General features: G+C 39.1%; 1 protein-coding gene across 5 annotated transcripts in view; it reads right to left on the reverse strand.

The window, feature by feature from the left end:
- Positions 1-23,127, reverse strand: part of EIN2 (NRAMP metal ion transporter family protein) — a 145,483-nt gene that overhangs the window by 121,874 nt on the left and 482 nt on the right. The window contains exons 2-3 of one of the 5 annotated variants that reach the window (XM_089377091.1): positions 22,981-23,075; positions 20,559-21,596 (exon numbers count right to left, since the gene is read on the reverse strand). The exons of 1 other annotated variant lie outside the window; for it this stretch is intronic. In XM_089377091.1, coding sequence (XP_089233217.1) covers positions 20,559-20,807 — 249 coding nt within the window. In that variant the 5' untranslated portion in view covers positions 20,808-21,596; positions 22,981-23,075. Of the gene's footprint in view, positions 1-20,558; positions 21,700-22,759; positions 22,886-22,980; positions 23,076-23,127 lie in introns of those variants that run through there. 3 more of the 5 variants (XM_089377093.1, XM_089377090.1, XM_089377092.1) reach the window with 3 other exon arrangements.

Here is a 23,127-nt window from a genome sequence, read left to right on the forward strand (position 1 = left end):
TCAAGACTTGGAGTTGATTATGATGATGGGACATCACATTAGCCCATCCCGCACTTTTTTTGGCATTTATGGCTCAAAAAATAAATGACCTCGTGCTTTTCGAGGACATTGACCCACGTGTGGGAATTATGGTATTATTTTATTGTTTTGAGCTATGAGGTTGGCTTGTAACCTCTTGACTTATCAAACGCTCAAAAGTTAAACTTGTTGTAGGGCTTGTAGGCTTATTCTTCTGTAAAAGTGAAGGGATAGACCTCATAAAAATAGAGGATCCCTCCACTTCTTTTCATCATCACGTGTGAATTCAACCTCACTAGAGAGAGTGTGAATTGCCTTGTCTACTTCTATGCTTGGTAAAATAATGGATTTTGTGGAGCATTTTACTATTGGAGATTGATTTTTACATTGAGATGTCTTATTGGGATTGAAAGAAGGATTTTCTTGGAAGAATTTGTAAGTTTAATGCTAATTTTTCTATATTTTGCATGTGAATGAATTCATGCTATGGTTTCTAAATGTTCCATGATCGAGTGCACATTATTTACAAGAGATCTTGGAAAAATTTTGCATGTTAAAATTATTCTTCCATTAAACCTATATAAGAACTCCTAAGGTGCATCTTCCTTATTTAATTTCTCACCTCACAAAAAGTATAGTTAGGATTTTAAGAGTGGAGAATTATATTTCCCCACTTACTCCAATCAATTTTTATCTTCCTTTAAGAATTTGCCCTAAAACTCCATTTGCCCAAGTTATATTTGTTGAATAAAATGTAACTAGGTTTGGTTTTCATTATGACTTGTAAATATTATGTAAAGAAAAGAAACAGTTATTATTTCTTGCATCATGGGTTTCATGAGCAAGATAGTTTACCATAGGTCAAAGGCAATTTCTTGATGTCTTTAGGATTTGGTGTCTTAACAGAAGTATTGTCAAAGTCATCTTGTCAAAAGATCTACGCTCCAAACAAGTGTCACTATCCCCTGCAAGTCGGCTTCATAAAGACAGAGATCTCCTTGATATGTCGGCCTAGCTTATGGTTCACATGTCAGCCTAATGTATGACGTTGACCCATATATATATAACGCATGAAGTGAAGTCTTCGGATCATCTTAGAACAATCAGCGAAGAGGAAGTAACGCAATACACAGTGATCAAGGGTGATACTTATCTCGGTGAAGTCTGACTCTTACATATACATAGTGACAACCCTCAGTGAAGTTTAATATAGCTCTCGAAGACTATATATATATACATATATATATACACAGTGACAACTCTCGATGAAGTCTGGATATAGCTTTCGGAAGATTGTATACACAGTGACACACATATCTCCTCTCGGTGGTACCTCGTAGCTCTCAGTGAAGTCTGGATATAACTTTCGGAACACTATATACACACATATCTCCTCTCAGTGGTAGCCCGTACTATCATCATCAGAATAGAGAAGAACATGAAGGGTTGTCTCACGACAATGGCATGATTAAAGTAACTTATTCCTGATCAAAGAACTGTAGTAGTCGAGGAAGAGGAGCCAAAGACTATGACAAGACAGAAAAGGTATAAGGAGACCGAAAACTGAAGGAGTATAGTGACATAAAGTTTATAGACTGTGGATTGAAGGCCGAACAATGCAGGGGATAGTGATAAGTATCTTGGAGGTAATCTTGAGTCAATTTTGTCAAGGGTCTTGTTATTCGTCAATTGGAATCTTTATAAGAAGAATTTTATGCGGGTTTTCCTCTCCAAGAGGGAGAGGTTTTGGCCCTGGCAAGATGCCAACATCTTGTGTTCTTGTCTCTTGTTTTGGTAGTTATTTGATGAACTAATGAAGACACACTCTAATAATAATCAGTGAAGATTGAAATAAGAAGAAAAATGGAAAAACACCTCACAAATAGTTATCATGCTAAGAAGAATTACATTAACTACATTTGCCCTAGATTCTTCAACATGGTATCAAAGCTAAGGTGCTAAAGTCAAATGAAGGGCAGCAAAAGAGACATACAAGGATCTTGGTATTTGTCAATTGGAATCTCTATAAGAATAATTTTATGCGGGTTTTCCTCTCCAAGAGGGAGAGGTTTTCGCCCTGGCAAGATGCCAACATCTTGTGTTCTTGTCTCTTGGTTTTGGTAGCTATTTGATGAACTAATGAAGACACGCTCTAATAATAATTAGTGAAAATTGGAAATAGAATAAAAATGGAAAAACACCTCACAAATAGTTATCATGCTAAAAAGAACCACATTAACTACATTTGCCCTAGATTCTTCAACATGGTATCAGAGCTAAGGTGTTGAAGTCAAATGAAGGGCAGCAAAAGGGACATACAAGGATCTATCTTCAAGGACATCAAAGCAGGTTGAAAGGATTAAAGGAGCAAGTATACAACAAGAAGGTCTACAACAGTCATGTCGTATCAACTTCAGTAATTATAGTCATGCACTCAACTCATGCTCAGTTTGATGGAGTATATCAGTGATCCTCACTTCTTGATCACTGAACTTTCTCCATGCCATAAAAGATAGTCTCAAGTATATATATATATAGCAAAAGTAATCCAAGGAATTCCTCTCTCAATCCATGATTACATCACTATCTCAGTATAGTCATTACATCAAAGCAGTTTCGGTGATGAGACAATCCATCTATACAGTGCCACCCACAGTTTAGTTATGTTATTCATCGACAAGTTTAGGCTCTCAATACATTGCCTCTCTACACAACGCACATAAACAACACTGTGCAGTGCCATATCAATATACTTGTCACAGTATCAAATTTTGTCTATGATTATGATCTCAATAGCATGGTGCTCAGATCAGAACATAGTATCACTAACATGTCAACAATATGTTGAAGTCAAAAGTACCTTAAAAATGAATTGGGAAGGTCATGAAGCAGTCTTGGTGATGTCAAGACCACTTGATGCCATGGTGTTAGAAGGCCTCCAAGGAAGTCGTGATGAAAGGATACTAATGATGGGCAACTCAAGCAAAAGAAGCATCAAGGTGAAGATCTCCTCTTCACACACCAAGTAAGTATCTTTCAATTTTATAATCAGATTTGGTTAAATGATTTCATGATTGCAAGGGAATTTATAAATCGATTAGATAATCGAAAGTCCTTGCATAGAATAAGGAGGATTGTCATAATCCTCATAGAAAAGAGAAATCATTGATATCTATGAAAAGGTCTATGAAGGTCAAGCATTGTTTGAATCCACGAAGAGATTCATAGGATCCATATGATATCACTCAAAAGTCCTCTCATACCTAAAGAACAAAAGAGGAGACATAAAGAGAGATATATGAAATGCTAGATATACTCTCGGAAATTGAAGTAAAGAAGGTCACTTAGACCTACACAATAGTAAAGGTATCAAAGAATGAAGGAATAACTTCATGAAGATCTAGGAAAGATGATAAGAAGGTAGTCATCATTGATGAGCAAGGTAACAAATATCAATGAACAAATAAGGTTACCTCACCCAGCAATTTGTGGTCTCTATGCTAGATAGAGAAAGACAAGTTGTAGTTTATAGTATTAAAGGATGAAAGAATTCAACCATGTGCAGAAAAGATAGACAAGGTTGGACAAAAATAAGTATAGTTAAGATTCAATGCTATAGAAATATTTTGAAAGTTCATATCACTGAAAGATGGAGGAAGCTAAAGAAAAGGGCCAAGGAAAGAGGGAGTATCAAATCTCTCCTGTGAGTAAGATAGTATCCCTCACAAAATGATCCTATCATAAGCTCCTATATCTTGTGTTATAAGATATGACAATGATAATAATATGCATCATGGCATCATGAAAGCATTAGAAGCAAGAGCTCGTGACATCACCATGGAAATCATGAAGGACAAAAAGGACAAAATCCATGGCAGTCAAACATGAAGGATATAGCTCTTGGGAATCTCATTGAACATTAAAGGAAAGAAAGATGTCATCTAGGACAAGGCTCATCATACATCAAGAAACATCTGCCAAATGGAGATATGCAAGATCCTCAAAGTTCTCTGATGGAATCCTCATCAGAGGGTTCACTAATCTAGAGAGGGTTCCTCAAGAACTCCAACTTATAGAATCCATGGGATAATAGTGTGATGAAATGAAGCAGATCAATGGATTGAAGATCTCTTCAATCAAGGAAGCTGTTGGAAGAAGCCTAGATGACCTAAAGGTAAAATGAGGTATGTATGCTTGTATTTAATATTATAATGTCATGTCATATGGTTGTAGGTAACAATGGATCATTACTTCTATCTTGAGAAGCATGATCAAAAGAAAAAGGATCTTCTCCTCTGAAAGAATGCAAGAAGACATAAGTCACGCTAGATGAAATCAACATAATATGTCCTCATATGAAGTATGAGGTAGTTGACTAAGAAATTCTAATTAAAAGCTCCAAGAAATGGAATGTGTAAGAAAGGAAGAGATCGTGAGATATGCAACCATGATGAAGGCAATCAACATCCAAAAGACCAAGAAGATTTGATTACGAAATCTCCCAGAAAGATATAAAGACTCTAATGAAAGTCTGAAAAAGATGCAGACCCTTGACAATGGATATCTTTGGGAGATTTGTCAATAAGTGTGTAGGATGTTGATACCTACAAGAAGATGTCATGATGAAGAGACATCTCGTAAGGTATGATTTAATTTAATATTATGTTTTGATTTCTTGAATAATATCTGGATGAGTTCATGTAGGGCTACTAGAACAAACCTTGTAAGTACAAGTACAAACAACATTCATGCGATGGATGGAAACTCCTAAAAGAAGCATGGAGAGAAAAGAAGTAGCCATATGAAGAAAGTTCCAGATGTATGCCAAGAAGGCCGCTTTCCATGAAGAAAGGAATGACATGACGAAATAAGAAGGAAAGTGATCGATGGTTTTTTCCCTACAAGGAAGAAGCTCAACAAATGTTCATGACATCAAGGAGAGAAGTTGATCAAGCAGCGGAAGAACCCACAAAGAAGAAGTTGTCGATGTAGAAAAGAATCCCTCGCTAAGAGGGAGCTCTCACAGATCCCTGATCAAGACGGAGTTTGAATTAGATCACCCGTGATTACAAAGGAGTGACAATTGTGTGTTTCATTTCATGTGCCATGCACTAGACCAGGACCAACACACATAAGTCTAGATGAAGGCCATGAATGGAAATGTAGACACATGATAGACACAACATTCTTGTCTTCACTTGGGAAGAAAGAATGGGACGATTGGGTAATCATCTGGCATCCGATACTCTTTGAGGATGTGTAGGGCATCCAAGATAAGGGTAGGCAAGAGGACTGATATTCTTTGAGGGCTGGGAACCCAAGATAAGAATAGTCCTAGAAGGTCATGTTAAGTGAACACCCAGGTGGGTATGTACCTTGAGAGAAAATGATGAAGGTGTCCATAAATCATTGGTCTCCCCAGCATTGTAGCTCATGGTCTCGTAGAGAGATGGAGTTGTTATTCAAGGCCTTGCACTATGACAATGCTGATTAATATGATGCTATACAGATGGAATTACCAATCCGATTCTTCTTATGAGAAATTATTCAGATTGAGTATGACCAAGTACCATTATGAATACCTCCCTAGATAAGAGGGAGTGCTGAAGAAAATGTAACTAGGTTCGGTTTTCATTATGACTTGTAAATATTATGTCAAGAAAAGAAACAATTATTAGTTCTTGCATCATGGGTTTCACGAGCAAGATATGTTTACCACAAATCAAAGACATTTTCTTGATGTCTGTAGGATTTGGTGTCTTAAGATAAGTATTGTCAAAGTCATCTTGTCAAAAGATCTACGCTCCAAACAAGTGTCACTATCCCCTGCAAGTCGGTTTCATAAAGACAGAGATCTCCTTGATATGTCGGCCCAACTTATGGTTCACATGTCGGCCTAATGTATGTCATTGACCCATATATATATAACACATGAAGTGAAGTCTTCAGATCATCTTAGAACAGTCAGCAAAGAGGAAGTAACGCAATAAACAGTGATCAAGGGTGATACTTATCTCAGTGAAGTCTGCCTCTTACATATACACAGTGACAGCCCTCAGTGAAGTTTAATATAGCTCTCGAAGACTATATATATACACAATGACAGCTCTCGGTGAAGTCTGGATATAGCTTTCGGAACACTGTATACACAATGACACACATATCTCCTCTCGGTGGTAGCCCGTAGCTCTCGGTGACGTCTGGATATAACTTTTGGAAGATTGTATACACACATCTCCTCTCGGTGGTAGCTCGTCCTATCATCATCAGAATAGCGAAGATCATGAAGGATTGTCTCACGACAGTAGCATGATTAAAGTAACTTATTCCTGAGCAAAGAACTGTACAAGCCAAGGAAGAGGAGCCAAAGACTATGACAAGACAACGAAGGTATAAGGAGACCGAAAACTAAAGGAGTACAATGACATAAAGTCTATAGACTATGGATTGAAGGCCGAACAATGTAGGGGATAGTGATAAGTAACTTGGAGGTAATCTTGAGTCAATTTTGTCAAGGGTCTTTGGTATTCGTCAATTGGAATCTCTATAAGAAGAATTTTATGCGGGTTTTCCTCTCCAAGAGGGAGAGGTTTTGGCCCTGGCAGGATACCAACATCTTGTGTTCTTGTCTCTTTGTTTTGGTAGCTATTTGATGAACTAATGAAGACACACTCTAATAATAATCAAAGAAAATTGGAATAAGAAGAAAAAAGGAAAAACACCTCACAAATAGTTATCATGCTAAGAAGAATCACATTAACTACATTTGCCCTAAATTCTTCAACAATATTAGCCACTAGCCAAGGTCGTATTGATCAAAAAATTGTTAAAACTTAAATAATTTCCTTTCTTTTATCTTTTCTGGGCTTGTTTTTAACCGAGGTGAATCAATAACTCGTTGGAGTAATCTAAGCAAGCCCCAAGATCAAACCTAGCGCTGCCACTATAACACCAAGAGTATATCCAACAACACGTAAGCCAAATATACCAAGAATTGACTTAGCAAGAACCGACACTCCACAAGGGTGGGGGAGCCTACTCCTTGAGCCTTATCACAATGGGCAAAAGATGTCCCCTCGTGGGATGTGTTTTTATAGTGCCTTTTGCTTTAGGGTAGATTTGGGTGGACGTTTGTGAATGAAATTCTAGTGTTTGCCTCCATAAACCTTTTAAACGCAAAATATAGCATAGATTGTGGTGAATCCTCCACAAATAGGGTTGACATCATCCTTCCCAAACTATTTCGTGCCTTAAAACCCTAATCCCTTTCCAAGCTTAACTCAAAGCTTATATAAGGGCTTCCATATTTCTTTGTTGATCTTATTAAGGAAATCCTTTCTTTGATTTCTATGTGTATACTCCTTTATCATTGTATATCAATAAGCCCTAACCTGTAGTAGTCCTCAACTAGGCAAGAGTTAGCATACTTGCTCCTTTATAGAGAAGATTTGAGCCTATTCCATCCTCAAGGTATCTTTCCCTAACCTATTTACATCACCTTGAGCCCTTAATTAGAATATACTTATAAGTGAATACAGGGAAGCCTCCCTTGTGGTGTGTTAGAAAATCAAAAAGGCAAAAAGATTTTCTTTATATAGATAATTACTTGTGATTCTCTTATCTTTATGTTCTTCTTTTATTTTTTAGTTCATCAAGCAATTACCAAAACAATAGCACAAAGATCATAAACACCAGATATAGGCGAACAACCAAGGCAAAACCCCTATCTAGGGGAAAACCCAGTCAACAACTCTTACTTAATAACTTCTTGAGATAATCCAAGACTCTTGACCTAGACCCAGACTTCCTCCACACCAAGTCAACCCTTTCTTCCTTCTTGCAGATGATAACCGTTCAATAACAACTTCGACCTAGCAGCAACAACTTGCAGTGGCAGCTTCAACCCAACAACTGGCAGCAGCAACAACAACAACAACTTCGACTTGACAAGAGAGACTTCGGTATCCTAGAGGAAACCACCTGAGAGAGATAGATAGCCCAAAATTTCAATTTTTTCCTTTCCTTCCTCTTTCTCCGACTTCCCACTCCTTTAGCCTTCCTTTCTTACTTCGCACTTTTCCAGCTCTTTCTGTTGGATATCGAACTTGTGAGAGAGAGAGTGAATGCTCCAAATGAATTCAAACTGCTTCAATATATAGGCTTCTGATGAGGTTGAATTACCCAATTTAAGGGCGACTTGGTATGGAGGTGACATATAGCTTTTTTAACTCAATATTAATTCTTTTTACATGATTCAAAAGTCCAAGAATGGTCTTTTTAAATGGACAATAACTCTAATCACTCGAAATAAACCCTAGAAATCCTCAATGGGGACTTTGTCCTAAAACATTATGGCCCAAGCATGAAACCCATCCTTTAATGATAAAATTGGCAACTAGGGCCAAACTCCATGTGGGTCTACTTATTTATGGCAAAGGATATTTTTGTTGGATTCCTCTCGTCAAGAGGTGTAGGATTGATCTAAAGATCATCCAATTCCGACACGTATTCATGGAGATATGAATTTATTTCTATTATGGGACAATTCGTCAAGGTCGGCCAACAACCAAATTGCCCCCACGTGTGCTCAACGTTTCAGTATAAAAAGAGGTGGCTTGCTAATCATTTGCACACGCTCTTCTTATGATCTCTTCCTCTCCACTTGTCTTTGGGTTTTGGTGGGAGGAGAGATCCTAAGAGATTCGCTGCCCTAGATGCTGCCATCGAGAAGAAGGATCTATGCAGCTCCTAGAAGATGATGCCCTAGATCTATGCATGCCCTAGATCTAAGATGCAGTCATGTTGAAGTTGCCCTAAACGCAGTCAAGATGAAGCCCTAATCGCAGTCAAGGTGAAGCCCTAAACATAGTCAAGGTGAAGCCCTAAACACAGTCAAGATGAAGCCCTAATTGCAGTCAAGGTGACGCCCTAAACACAGACCTAAATGCAGTCATGGTGGAGACCTTAATGTTGCACATGTTGCCTTATCTAGGCCCTTAAAGAGATCCCTAATACGCTGGTCTTATGTGTCATGTTGGTGCCCTAGGCGCAGTCCATGGAGGGAACTTATTCGCGGTTAAGGCTGTTAGGGGCTATTTAGGAGGGTTGTTAGAGGCTGTTTAGGAGGGTCGTTAGGGGCTGTGTAGGAGGGTTGTTAGGGGATGTTTAGGAGTGTTGTTAAGAGCAGTTAAGGAAGACTGTTAAAAGACTTGGTTGTTGTCCTAGAGAAGCTCTTTGTTGCCTGAATATGAAAGAAGCCTAAACAACTATAACCTAGCTGCTTTGCTAGGCTACAAGCCATAGCAAGTAGCTAAGGCTGATAAGTGTAAATAGTTTGCAGCATATTGGATGCTGTATGTGCAACATAATGATATATATTACAGCAAGCATGGATGAGTGTTTGTTGGATGTAGCATGGTGTTAGAGACAGCATGTTAGTGCAGCATGATGAATGGTGCAACATAGTGCTCAATGATAGTGGTGCAGCATATAGGTGACAACAAGGATGGGTGCAGTGTAGTGCAGTATGGTGCAGCACAATGGTACAACATGGTGATGATGGGCATGTAGATATAGCAGCAACACAATGCATTGCAACAGCTTGTTGATGATGAGTACAACATGATGATGTGATATTGCTCAGTAATGGAAAGCAGCATAGTGATGAAGAGCAGCACAGTGACGGGTGCAGCATGATGATGAGGTGCAGCACAGTGATGGGTGTTGCATGGTGATGGAGTCACCTTGGAGGATCAGTTGAAGCAGTATGCCTTCACCTAAGTTCAGATCAGCTGCCTCATGTGCCATATTCTTAGAGAAGATCTCTACTCTTATTTAGATAAGTCAAAATGTTGACTTCTGATGTATATGTACTATCTCTCTCTGTTGAACTATTGAAGAACATATAAGAAGAATTGATCAAGGGTTTCCCCACATTGGGGTTTGTCCCTGGCTGGCGCCACATCTTGTGTCCTCTTGTCTTGGCTTGTTTTCTGCAATTTATGTTTATGTTCTATCTGCATTTTACTATCATACTAAATGTGATGCTAATCTGGAATTGATATTGAGCTAATATGGAAAATTGAAATAAATTTGCTATCAGCATAGAACATACCTAAAATTAACATGGTATCAGAGCGGAGGCGAAGACAAAGCCCAAGCAAGAGTGAAAGAGCAATCACTGAAGATAGATGGAAAGAACAAAAGGCTCAATGGGTTCCTCATCCCACTTCAAATTCACCAAGGGTGAAGTCGAAGCAAAGAATATTATCTGAGTGGCGCAGCGGAAGCATCTGATGGCCTACCTAAAGATCACTTCAATGGGAAGTCCGGATCTAAGGGTGGAAGGAAAGGCAGATGCCTTGCTTGTAATAAGTTTGGCCATTATGCGAAGTAGTGTCCGAATAGAAGGGACACATCACTTGATGATGATAACAATCATTCCAGGGGCATCTTCAATGATCAAAGGAATGACAAGTACCATGGCAAAGGAAAATGGAATGCAGGTCATCAAGGAAATGGCTGATTCTTCAAAGAAAGCAAGGAACTCCAGGTATGAAGAATCAAATGTTGTTTCTAATAAGCTAAAGGAGAATTATCTTATATTGGCCCTCTCCACTACTTCTCCTCCAGACTCTTTGGGAATCTGGCTTATTGATTGTAGTGTTTCAAGGCACTTCATCAAATAGAAGGAAGCTCTCTCTAATTTGGTAGAGATGAAAATAGTTGTGGGGATTTTACTTGGAGTCAATGCCACCTATCCCGAAAAGGGTGTAAGGAATGTTACCCCTCAATTGGATGAGGGTAACACGATTCATTTACAAGAAGTTCTTTATGTACCTAATCTCAAGAAGAACCTAGTGTCCATTTCAGAAATGGAAGTCAAAGGTTTCAAAGTGGCATTCATCGATGGAGAGGTACGTGTTTGAAGAAGGAATTTTTCAAGATGCTTTTACTCTTGAAGTTGAGGGTTGGCAATTTGTATCAAGTTGCAGGAAGTCCAATGGGGACCATGTCAGTTGACCAATCTCTTCTATAGCATCGGAGGTCTGCTCATTATGGGGCCCTACCCGATGTGAGTCAGATGGTGACAGGGAATCCTGAATTCAAGAAGAGCATGAAGGTACGTGTCCAAGATGTACCGAAAGAAAAATCTTACAAGGTGACCATTCCCCTCATGTAGCAAGTCCACAGGTTTGGAACAACCCAAGGGATTTGAGATTCATGATCAGGAATCTCATGTATGCAGGTTGAAGAAAGCTCTCTATGATTTAGAGCTAACACCCCAAGCTTGATATCACAGGATTGATAGTTGTCCGATGAAGCTGAGATTTCACTAGGAGTGAAGCTGATCCAAACCATTGCTTGAAGGTTGTGGATGATAGACCTCTCATACTGGCACTTATGAGGATGACCTCTTTCTGACAGGTGCAGACCCTCTCATTTGCAAAAGTAAGAGGGAGTTGGATTCCGAAATTGGAATGGTAAACTGCAAGGTCGTGACTACCTCAATGGAGCCTAACCTTCAGAAGTTATGTGGTAGTGATGTCAGACCTGATTTGGGAAAAGCATCTGAGTTTCGTCGATTCATAATAGCATTGATGTTCTTGGTGAACTCCCGTCTGGATATATGTTTTGCAGTTAGCATGTTGAGCTCATATATGGTTGAGCCTCACTAGATTGGTGCCAAGAATATTTTGAGATACCTTCAGGGAACAATCTCTCATGGATTGAGATACACTGCCAGAAATATGAAACTGCATGATTATTTGAATGCTAACTAGGCGGGTGGTGTGGAGGATCGCAAGAGCACTTCTAGGTGTTGGTTCTCTTTGGGTTTTTCTTCCATATCCTAGATGAGCAAGAAGCAGAAGTCAATTGCTTTAAGCACCGCTAAGACCGAATACATAGCTACGAGTATGACCTCGTGTAAAGTTGCCTAGTTGAGGAAGCTCTTCAGTGAGTTGTTTTGACAATTGTTGGATACCATCGTGATCTTCTGTGACAACCAGAGGGGTATTCGATTGTTGAGGAATCTCGTGTTTGATGATCACTCCAAGCATATAGACATCAGGTACCACTTTATCTGGGATATGGTACATCGAAGAGCAAGGAGGCTCCCTTTGTATTGACACTGTTGTGCAAGTTGCTGATATTTTGTCGAAGCCCCTGGGAAAGGTCAAATTCTTGACTTTCCGAGAACGACTAGGAGTCATGGAGAGACTCTCTCCTAAGGGTTCTGTATGATATGGACATTGAGCTCTAGGAGCTCCAGGGGGCTTGGGGGTACATCTTGGAGCAATGAGCAACCATAGGGTGAGTGGTTCAGCCTTCCCCTAGTGGTCTACTATGTAGGCAAGATGAGTGGTTCATCCTTCTCCTTCCTAGACATAGTCATAGGGTGAGTGGTTCAGCCTTCCCCTTGTGATTTGTTGTGTACAGGGTGAGTGGTCTAGCCTTCCCTTAGGATACCCCTGGCGACATGTAGGCAAGATGAGTGGTTCATCCTTCTCCTGCTGAGACATCCTACCCATGCATTCTGGGACTCATGGGAAGTACCTCTCATCTGGTCAATGAGTAGGGAAATGAGGATAGGGACCATAGTAGTACCAATGGATGCATCGTGTTACTACCGTACTCCCTATGCTAGGATGATATTGATCTGGGATCAATTGGAACTGACTTCGGGTCAGTAAGAGTGATATAACTCACTCTCTTTTGGAACTGATTTCGGATCAGTAAGAGTGGTATGATACACTCTCTTTATTTGGAACTGATTTTGGATCAATAAGAGTGGTATGAGACACTCTCTTTTATATGGGACTGACTTCGAGTCAGTAGAGGATGGTATGATACATTCTCGATCACTTCTTCTTCTTCTTAGTTCAGCAGAGCAGAGGAGAGCAGTGCAGGGCACTGATGGCAGAGATAGTACAGTCTGGCAGATGGATTAGTAGATGGAGTTCTCCCTAGTTGAGAGGGAGTGTTAAAATTGGCAACTAGGGCCAAACTCCATGTGGGTCTACTTATTTATGGCAGCTGATATTTTTGTTGGATTCCTCTCATCGAGAGGTTTAGGATTGATATAAAGATCATCTGATTCCAACATGTATTCATGGAGATATGAATTTATTTGTGTTATGGGACAATTCGTCAAGATCAGCCAACAACCAAATAGCCCCCACTTGTGCTCAATGTTTTAGTATAAAAAAAGGTGGCTTGCTAGTCATTTTCACACACTCTTCTTGTGATCTCTTCCTCTCCACTTGTCTTTGGGTTTTGGTGGGAGGAGAGATCCTAAGAGATATGTTGCCCTAAGAAGATTTGCCCTAGATGTTGCCATGGGGAAGAAGGATCTACACAGCTCCTAGAAGATGATGCCCTAGCTCTATGCATGCCCTAGATCTAAGACGCAGTCATGTTGAAATTGCACTAAACGCAGTCAAGATGAAGCCCTAATCGCAGTCAAGGTGAAGCCCTAAACGCAGACCTAAATGCAGTCATGGTGGACACCTTAATGTTGCACACATTGCCTCATCTAGGCCCTTAAAGAGATGCCTAATACGCTGGTCTTATGTGTCATGTTGGTGCCCTAGACACAGCCCATGGGGGGAACTTATTTGCAGTTAAGGAGGGCTGATAGGGGTTGTTTAGGAGGGTTGTTGGGGGTTGTTTAGGAGGGTTGTTAGAGGTTTTCTAGGAAGGCTGTTAGGCACTGTTTAAGAGGGTTGTTAGAGGTTGTTTAGGAGGGTTGTTAGTGGTTGTTAGGCGTTGTTTAGGAGGGCTGTTAGGGGTTGTTTAGGAGCGCTGTTAGAGGATGTTTAGCAGGGCTATTAGAAGCAGTTAAGGAAGACTCTTAGAGGACTTGGTTGTTGTCCTAGAGAAGCTCTTTGTTGCCTGAATATGAAAGAAGCCTAAACAACCATAGCCTAGCTGCTTTGCTAGGTTGCAAGCCATAGCAAGCAGCTAAGGCTGATAAGTGTAAATAGTTTGCAGCGTATTGGATGTTGTATGTGCAGCATAATGATATATATTACAGCAAGCATGGATGAGTGTTTGTTGGATGCAGCATGGTGTTAGAGACAACATGTTAGTGCAGCATGATGAATGGTGCAGCATAGTGCTCAATGATAGTGGTGCAGCATATAGGTGACAACAAGGATGGGTGCAGTGTAGTGCAGTATGGTGCAGCGTAGTGTAGTATGGTGCAGCACAATGGTACAGCATGGTGATGATGGGCATGTAGATATAGCAACAGCACGATGCATTGCAACAGCTTGTTGATGATGAGTACAACATGATGATATGATATTGCTCAGTAATGGGAACCAGCATAATGATGAAGAGCAGCTCAATGATTGGGTGCAGCACAGTGACAAGTGCAGCATGATGATGAGGTGCAGCATAGTGATAGGTGTTGCATGGTGATGGAGTCACCTTGGAGGATCAATTGAAGCAGTATGCCTTCACCTGAGTTCAAATCAGCTGCCTCATGTGCCATCTTCTTAGAGAAGACCTCTTCTCTTATTTAGATAAGTCAAAATGTTGACTTCTTATGTATATGTACTATCTCTCTCTTTGTTGAACTATTGAAGAACATATAAGAAGAATTGATCAAGGGTTTCCCCACATTGGGGTTTGTCCCTGGCTGACGCCACATCTTGTGTCCTCTTGTCTTGGCTTGTTTTCTGCAATTTATGTTTATGTTCTATCTGCGTTTTACTATCATGCTAAATGTGATTGCTAATCTGGAATTGATATTGAGCTAATATGGAAAATTGAAGTAAATTGCTATCAGCATAGAAAATACCTAAAATTAACATTTAATAAGTCATAATAATAATAATAATAATTTCTTCTTCATTCTTTATATAAATACATTTCATTATGACTCAAATACATTTATGAAGACCGAACCTAGTTACATTCTTCAACACTCCCTCTTAACTAGGGAGGTATTCATAATAACAAGTACAAGGAAGATCTCAAAACATATGAACTATGAAGAGTTTAAGCACGGCAATGCCATGGACTAGATACTCGACCAAGGTAATCTATCCAAGGTCTTCCAACAATTTAGGCACCCACGGTGCCACGCACTAGATTCCTAACCAAGGAAATCTATCTGGGTGGGACTAAGATGGACTAAAGCTCTCAACCTCTCTAGGTACCATCAGGGTTACTTGCTAACCATCAACACAAGAATCTAGGTGCATATTCAAGGTCAAAGCTCTATGAGCAACGCCACCCTCCCTACTTTGGGATCTAGACATCAACACATAGTGTTGGTCGGATGTCCTCCCAGACAATGTGTTTCAAACACAAAGCCTCAACACTCTCGATTATTCCAATCGGTAGCAAATCATGCCCGATCAAACAGATCAGTAACAAATCTCTCGTGTAACCAACATGCTTATCAAACCTCTGAGAGATTTACCTGTACAAACCAGTGAAGCTCCACCCTTATTAAACCCGCAGGTCAGAAGGGAGGACGGGTGATCCTCATTAAACCCGCGTTCTTTACCCTTACCCGGCGGGTTTTGTACAAGACCCGCGGGTAGCCTATAAGACTCCCATCGGACCCCTATAAGACCCTTCGGGCAGCAAAACCCCCAGACTGTCCAAAACTTCGTTTTCTTTTTTTTCTTTTTTTTCTTTTTTAGAAATGAGGTGGAGGATAAGGGAAATATGAATATAAATGTGATTAGTATTTAATGCAAACAAACTTAGATAAGTAAGGAAAATGGATAGGTAATACAAGGGATAAGATACTTATCTTTGCAAGTTGGTGAGGACTCCCTCCAAGCTTGAGGGATACCTACAACCTTATAAAAGAATTCAAAAATGTTTTTCCAAAATATGTTAAACCTACAAATACTAGAAATCAAAATGAAATAACTAAAGCTTAGAGCAAAGGACTTAGTAGTGTAAGTCCCTTATATCTAGTTCTTCGGCTTTATTCTTCTTTGGAGATCCTTCTTCAGCAACATTAGTGTGGTCCCTTTTTCTTTTCTTATTCTTCGAATTGTCATGACAGACACTTTTATAGTGACCCATTTTATGACATTGGTGGCATTCTATTTTGGACACGTCTACCTTCCTTCTTGGCCCTCTTGACTTCTTGAAGTTTCCTTTCTTGTGATAAGTGGAGTATGAATTTGAAACTTTCTATTCTTAGTTGTTGGTTACTAAAGAGATTCACATCTCTTCTTGGTTGCGGGCATTCCATAATTGTTCAAATGATGGAGTTTCTTTCCAACTGTTGAGTCCTGAAGCAAAAGCACTCCATGTAGGTGGCAATCCCAATAATGCAGTAATAACTAGCTCTTTTTCCGGTACAATCTCATCAATGGCTAGAAGGTCATCTCTAATTCTAGCTATCCTTACAAACATTAAAGCCACAGTGTCATCTTTTGTCATTTTTGTGGTCTTTAATTCATTCTTAAGACTTGCTACTTGACCGACGTTCTTGATAGTGAACAATTTTGATAAGACTTTATACATTTCTTGAGCATGGTCTATGTTGGAAATGTATGGGACAAGATTGTCCTTTGTACATTCTACCATTAGTGTCATAGCCAATATTTCTGACTCTCTAAACTTCACTTTATCTGCATCACTAGATCCTTCGATTGGTTTCTTCACTTTTCCTTTGACCAAATCCAAGACTTTGTTCTTTTCAAGAATGAGATCAATTCTCTTCTTCCATGACCTGTAATTTGATGCTCTTTCTAGTTTGTTCTCTCCCTTTATTGTGTTAGACATTGTCCTTGAAGGTAGTAAGCTTCTTTCCTTATAAGATCTCCTTATATGATCCCTAGCTCAACCTTTTGAGGTTTCTTAGAGTCTTTTTAGTATATCCTCAAACTGCCTTTTCCCTTCTTCACCTTGGCGCTAATACCATGTTAGAAAATCAAAAAGGCAGAAAGATTTTCTTTATATATAGATAATTACTTGTGATTCTCTTATCTTTATGTTCTTGTTTATTTTTTAGTTCATCAAGCAATTACCAAAACAATAGCACAAAGATCATAGACACCATATATATGCGAACAGCTAGGGAAAAACCCTATCTAGGGGAAAACCCAGTCAACAACTCTTCCTTAATAACTTCTTGAGATAATCCAAGACTCTTGACCTAGACCCAGACCTCCTCCACACCAAGTCAACCCTTTCTTCCTTCTTGCAGATGATGACCCTTCAGTAGCAACAACAACCTGCAGTAGCAACTTCGACCCAGCAACTGGCAGCAACAGCGACTTCAACCTGACAAAAGAGACTTCGATCTCCTAGAGGAATCCACTTGAGAGAGAGAGAGGTACCCCAAAATTTTGATTTTCTCCTTTTCTTCCTCTTTCTCCAACTTCGCACTCCTTTAGCCTTCCTTTCTTTCTTCGCACTTTTCCAGTTATTTCTTCTGGATATCGAACTTGTGAGAGAAGAGTGAATGCTCCAAATGAATTCGAACTGCTTCAATATATAGGCTTCTGGTGAGGTCGAATTACCCAGTTTGAGGCCGACTTGTTGTGGAGGTGACATATAGCTTATTTGACTCAATATTAATTCTTTTTACATGATTCAAAAGCCCAAGAAGGGTCTTTTTAAATGGACAATGACTCTAATTACTCATAATAAATCCTAGAAGTCCTCAATGGGGACTTTGACCTAAAACATGATGACCCGAGCATGAAACCCATGCTTTAATAAGTCATAATAATAATAATAATACAATTCCTCATTCTTTTGATAAATAAATTTCATTGACTCAAATACACTTATGAAGACCAAACCTAGTTACATTCTTCAACATGGTGAAATTCCACTAAACAGCAAAGGGATATTGTTGAGGTGACAATGGCAATCCTTCCTCGTTGTTGCCATAAAGTTTGGCCCTCACCTTGAAAGTCCCCTCACAAGACCTACTAGATTTTGCAACAACACCCCCAAACCCTGCCTCACCACATTTTCTTCAAGAGAAAGTATATTGGTGCCTATGTTGTTCACCTTCAGGACTATTACATGGACATGTCATCCAACATGGATATAATTATCAAACCCATTGTCCTATATGGTTTAGAGATTGAGGCATCAAGCTCACTTGGAAGTTTGAACTAATTGCACCAACATTAAGATGGTCCAAATCCTCATTCGTTGCAAGCAGATTGTCCCCCAACAAATTATTCAAGCAAAGTTCAAAGCCCACCCCTTCTACCTTGAGGTCATGTTCCATTTAGCCTTATTCCTTCATAGAATTTGAATCTTTCAGGACTCGATCTTTAGAAAGGATGAGTATCCTCATCTAGCACTTTGTCCCTTTAATATCATCACCTCAACCAACCCCCTTAGGAATGCTTGTGATCGGTTCTTGAAGGCTTCGCAAATTCTTTAGTCTATCACCATCTCCCAAAACATTCCACTCCCTTTCACGTACTCACCGGATACCCCAATACACCTCTTACTGTATAAGGAAGGCTTGAACCATGCTATCAAAGGAGACATTTATAGAGAGTACATAAAGACCACTTGGATCACAACTTTTGAAGGTCCTAACCCAAAAAGGCTTTCTATTTAGAGCACATTTTGGAGGTGATGGATGGCCTTATTGTCCAACTTTTGTACATTAGCAGAGATTGGATGCAAACCCTCAAGATCCCATGGATCATTTCCGTGTGAGCTCTCACAAACTCCAAGTAAAGATCACCCACCAAATCCCAAAGGAGAGGCATGATTTGTGAACTTTGTTACCTATAAGGGCTAGAGATGAAGGTGCGTCTCATTTCCCATAGTCCTCTATACCATGAGATCAACAGTGGATATGACTACCACTTTTAGAACTCAAGGGCTCCCTTTCATCTTATTTCCTCATCTTCATGGTAAAAATGTTTAAACATAGATCTCAACTTTGCATGTCTCATCTCAGCTAAAGGCTCTCGAGCATATCACCTCATACTTCTTAGTTGCCCCATTCAGTGTGGGCAACAACTAACAAGCAATACATGATACCTTAGAGTTCATATCAATGAGGCCTTGTGTCTCCACTTTACCTCCAATCTAGGTTGGTCCACTAACCCTTTCACAACTTTGCAAGGGATGTTGTACCAAATCATGGGACGCACACCACCAAACCAATTCTACGCAGCAACTCTACAATCAAGCTCACTCCACCCAGCACACTACTCCAAATTTCTACAATCCCAATTTGTACTTGCACTGGACATACTATCTTAGTCCCACTGACTTAATTTTGTCTTCAATTAATGGACATTTACAAAATTACCTTATCTCGTTTTATTTACATGTGCAAGTTGTCCTTATATTTAGGGTAGTTTGTTTTCTGATAATATTAGATGTCAAGGGCAAGGATTTAATGTTTACTTCCTTTGCATGCAGTAGATTATACTTGTCAATTGCATCTAGCATGGGTGGTCAGGGAGGAGAAAAGTTATCCTCCCCACTCAGGTTCAAACTTTGCTTGTCACATGTTTTGCTCTTTGTGAGCCAATTGTTGTTGAGGCAGTGAGCCATGAGAAATATCTCTCACATCCAAGCCGGAGGGTGGGGAGAATAGTTGTTTAAACTTTAAAAATAAAAGAACTAAAAAAAAAGATTATCCTTGTATCAGAGAGTACCTGTTCTCAGGGAAATATAGTTATTCTATCCAAATGCACTTGCCTCATGCTGCAGGCAGCAGTACATCCTTAGTTTCAAGCTATTAATTGCAATGTTTCTGCAATTCACTTCTTAAATGGAAGTTAATTTAGATCGAATAATGAAAAACGTGAGGTTTTAACAGATTCCTTAACTACTTTATAGTTTGAATTGCCTAGAAGATGACCAATGAAATGGCAGTAAAGAAAATGTTTGACCATTTGAAGTCCAACGTAATTTTTCAAAACTTGCTGCAAATTCATTCAATCCTCTGAAAATGGTCAGGAACAGTGGACAGAAAACCAATGAAGGAGCCCACAGCTAAATTATGGCACCCCAGTATCATCAGGAACCCCTGAAGTGAATTCCTTATTGGAAACATTCCACACCCAGGGAATCAAGTACATCAAACCTTGGATGACATTGGCCATTCAAATTAAGAGACTCCAACCACGTCATGCCATGCAGAAGACTCTTACCTAAGTCAAGGAAGCAAGCTAAACATCAAAACTCAAAAAAGGCCTCTTTAAGAAACACGACAAGAGTCTATTTATAATGATCATTCCATAAATTTTATCCAGCCAACTTATCCTATTTGTTTTTTAAAAGACAGCTCTAACTTCATGGCAACACAATACCTGTCTCCTAGTCTTACCCCAAAAATGTTACAAAAACTAAAATTTACAGTCAGATGATTCAATATTCAAAGTAGCTATTATACAACAGGGTTTAGTACCATGGGACATTTTTCACAATTTCCAAAAACAAAGGATAAATTTGACATTTTAGTGGTACACTACTAAAACAAATAGTGAACATCAACCTGATGACACTACACAGATGATACTGTCAGATTTAACTAAGCTATTCAGTTAAAAGGCACAAAGAAATACCTGAGCAAGATGTTTCCCAGTCACGACTCCAATGCGAGATGCGAGGGACTGACATAAAATAGCAACCACATTTGACAGCATTAACAACCACACAAGTTCAACCCCAAAACGTGACCCACCTTCAATTGTTGTCACCCACTTTGCAGGGTCAATATATCCCATTGAGACTAGAAATGCAGGCCCTAAAAATGGGTATATTTTCATTGAAATACCTTGCATTGGCATTGTTCCATCCATCTCAGTGCCCATGTTTAATGCTTCATAAAAAGATTGGATTGAAGCATTATTTCTTGAAACCTAGGTAACAAATATTTTTCCTCTGGATTTCCAAGTTGCATGTGCTTCCTTTTTATATTTAAACATGACCTTCTAATATGTACAAACTATAGAAATCTTCTAGCACAGCACTACTTTCTCATTCACAAGTAGAGAAAATCCAAGAAAATGAAACAAACTTCAATCTCTTACTGGGCTGCAAAATATCAAAAGCATCATCCAGAGAATCCCTCTGCTGCCAAAAAGTAGGAAAGACACCAGCAAGTCTTAATGAAAGACAATGAACCATTCCAAGTGGCTATTTGACATCATCCCGGACAAGAGGATGTACTCAAAATAACTTTCTCCATACCGATTTTTTTTCCAAACTAAATTCTTACCCTGCTATCCTCGTATCTACTTGCAGGGGTTTATGCTTATATTCACAGTTTCGACATCTTGCTCCACTAACTTCACAGAAGGCCTATATGGTGTAAAATCCAGCCAGCAGAAAAACAAAATCAACAACTGTGAAACAGACAATATTATCAAGTTTTTGATCTGAAATGTCTGTTGCTCATGCTATCTCCGAAATGTTGATTTGTAAGAACCTGTCCTTCGCTCATTCATGTGTACCAAATCCAAAACTGCCATGTCTACAAATCCTCATTCATCATACATCAGACTGAAAACCTGAGCCAAATTCAAAGCAGACCTGCCACCTCCTTAATTCATTTTTTTATTCTCCGTGAGTCCGTGACCAAGACTGGCCTAATGCCTGACCTGCCAAAATAAACGCATTCTGCTTAAGTCAGTTATATGAAACGAGAAATCAATCCTCCCTCAGATTTGTGTTTTCGCTGGTACATACTTTCACGTAATCCCCCTACATGTGCACAACAGTAGATGAGAAAACAACTCACCTCTTACTTTTTTTCATATGCCATACATATTATTTTTCATATCATGACCTACCCTTGCTAAAAGAAATCAACTGATAACAGAACTTTGCATTCATATACAGTTCCTTTTGTGAGCGTACGTTTTGGTCACCAAAGCAAACAAGCCAATGCATTATGCAGCCACTGGCACACATCATTAAAGTGGCACCCAAAATCAAAACAGACAACATATCTTGCCGAATATATAGGCCCTTTTATCCCCATCGTTCAACTGACACCTAGTTAAAAGAGACAGTCCACTCTTCTTTTCCAACATAAACAAAATCTACAAAATTATCTCAATATGATACAAATTTCAGATATAAACATTGGCAAACTTATATGCAATGTTTTCTTATAACAAAATTACCAAGCCAGCATCTAGCCCAATCTACCATTTTAACTGTGAAAGTTATGATTTTTATCCATATAAAAAAACCTAGATAAAACAACTCGATCCAAATCAAGCGACTATACACTTCTTATTGTATGAATATTGTTCAGAAATGTACATAAAACTTGCACATCAAATGCTTCTAATGGCCCGCAGATACACAAGCACGAACACATATTTGACACCGAGGTTTATAGTGGAGAAACTTCCAACGAGGTGAAAGATCTCCGTTCTTAACAGGCCATTGTACTCTTAATGGAGTTTTCTCCACTATAATCCCTGTGTCACTGTTTTCTGATCTACTGTTTGCTTAGCCGTTGCTGTGCATTTATTGTTGGGCTAGAGTATACATATTTATTTCTGCGAGCTGAATTCCTGTACAGTGGTGTGTTTTTTAACAAAGATTTTAGCAAACTATAGATATTTTCCCTGGATCATATTTTCCCTCTTATAACCATAAATTGTGTGAAATTCTGGCTACATGGATCAATTAGCAGAAATTAGCTTACACTGTACATGTAAGGACCCACAAAAATATAAAACATTAATATAGACGTGATAACTTGTCAAAGTTAATTCGAGCAATTGTATCCTACAGTTCGAATGCTTACTCGTGCATAGCATGTCCATTAATCTTATAGACACCATATAAACGGGCACGCTTTGGGGAAGCTTATTGGAAACCTGATTTCAGCCATTTAATTATAACCAAACATAGTTTTTTGCGTTCAGTGGTTTTTAGCGGATAGCAACGGAATAGCGACCTCTTTTTCGCCTTCTTTTCACACTCAGAAGCAGCTAGTCATTTTTTCTCTATATTTTGAAAACTTACAATTTTTGACTTTATATTTCCGAAGCTGCTTGTCATCTTTTCTTTGATTTTTGAAAGCTCCAAGTAATCGGTGCTCTTTTGTTTTGTTCATTTCCCTGCATTGTCGCTTCTTGGTTTGCTTAATACTAGTTCATACTGAAACCCTAA

Source organism: Pinus tabuliformis, chromosome J, assembly GCF_031772625.1.
Source record: "Pinus tabuliformis cultivar Carrire ecotype Pingquan chromosome J, CPIR1, whole genome shotgun sequence".
In the NCBI taxonomy this organism is placed as follows: domain Eukaryota; kingdom Viridiplantae; phylum Streptophyta; class Pinopsida; order Pinales; family Pinaceae; genus Pinus; species Pinus tabuliformis.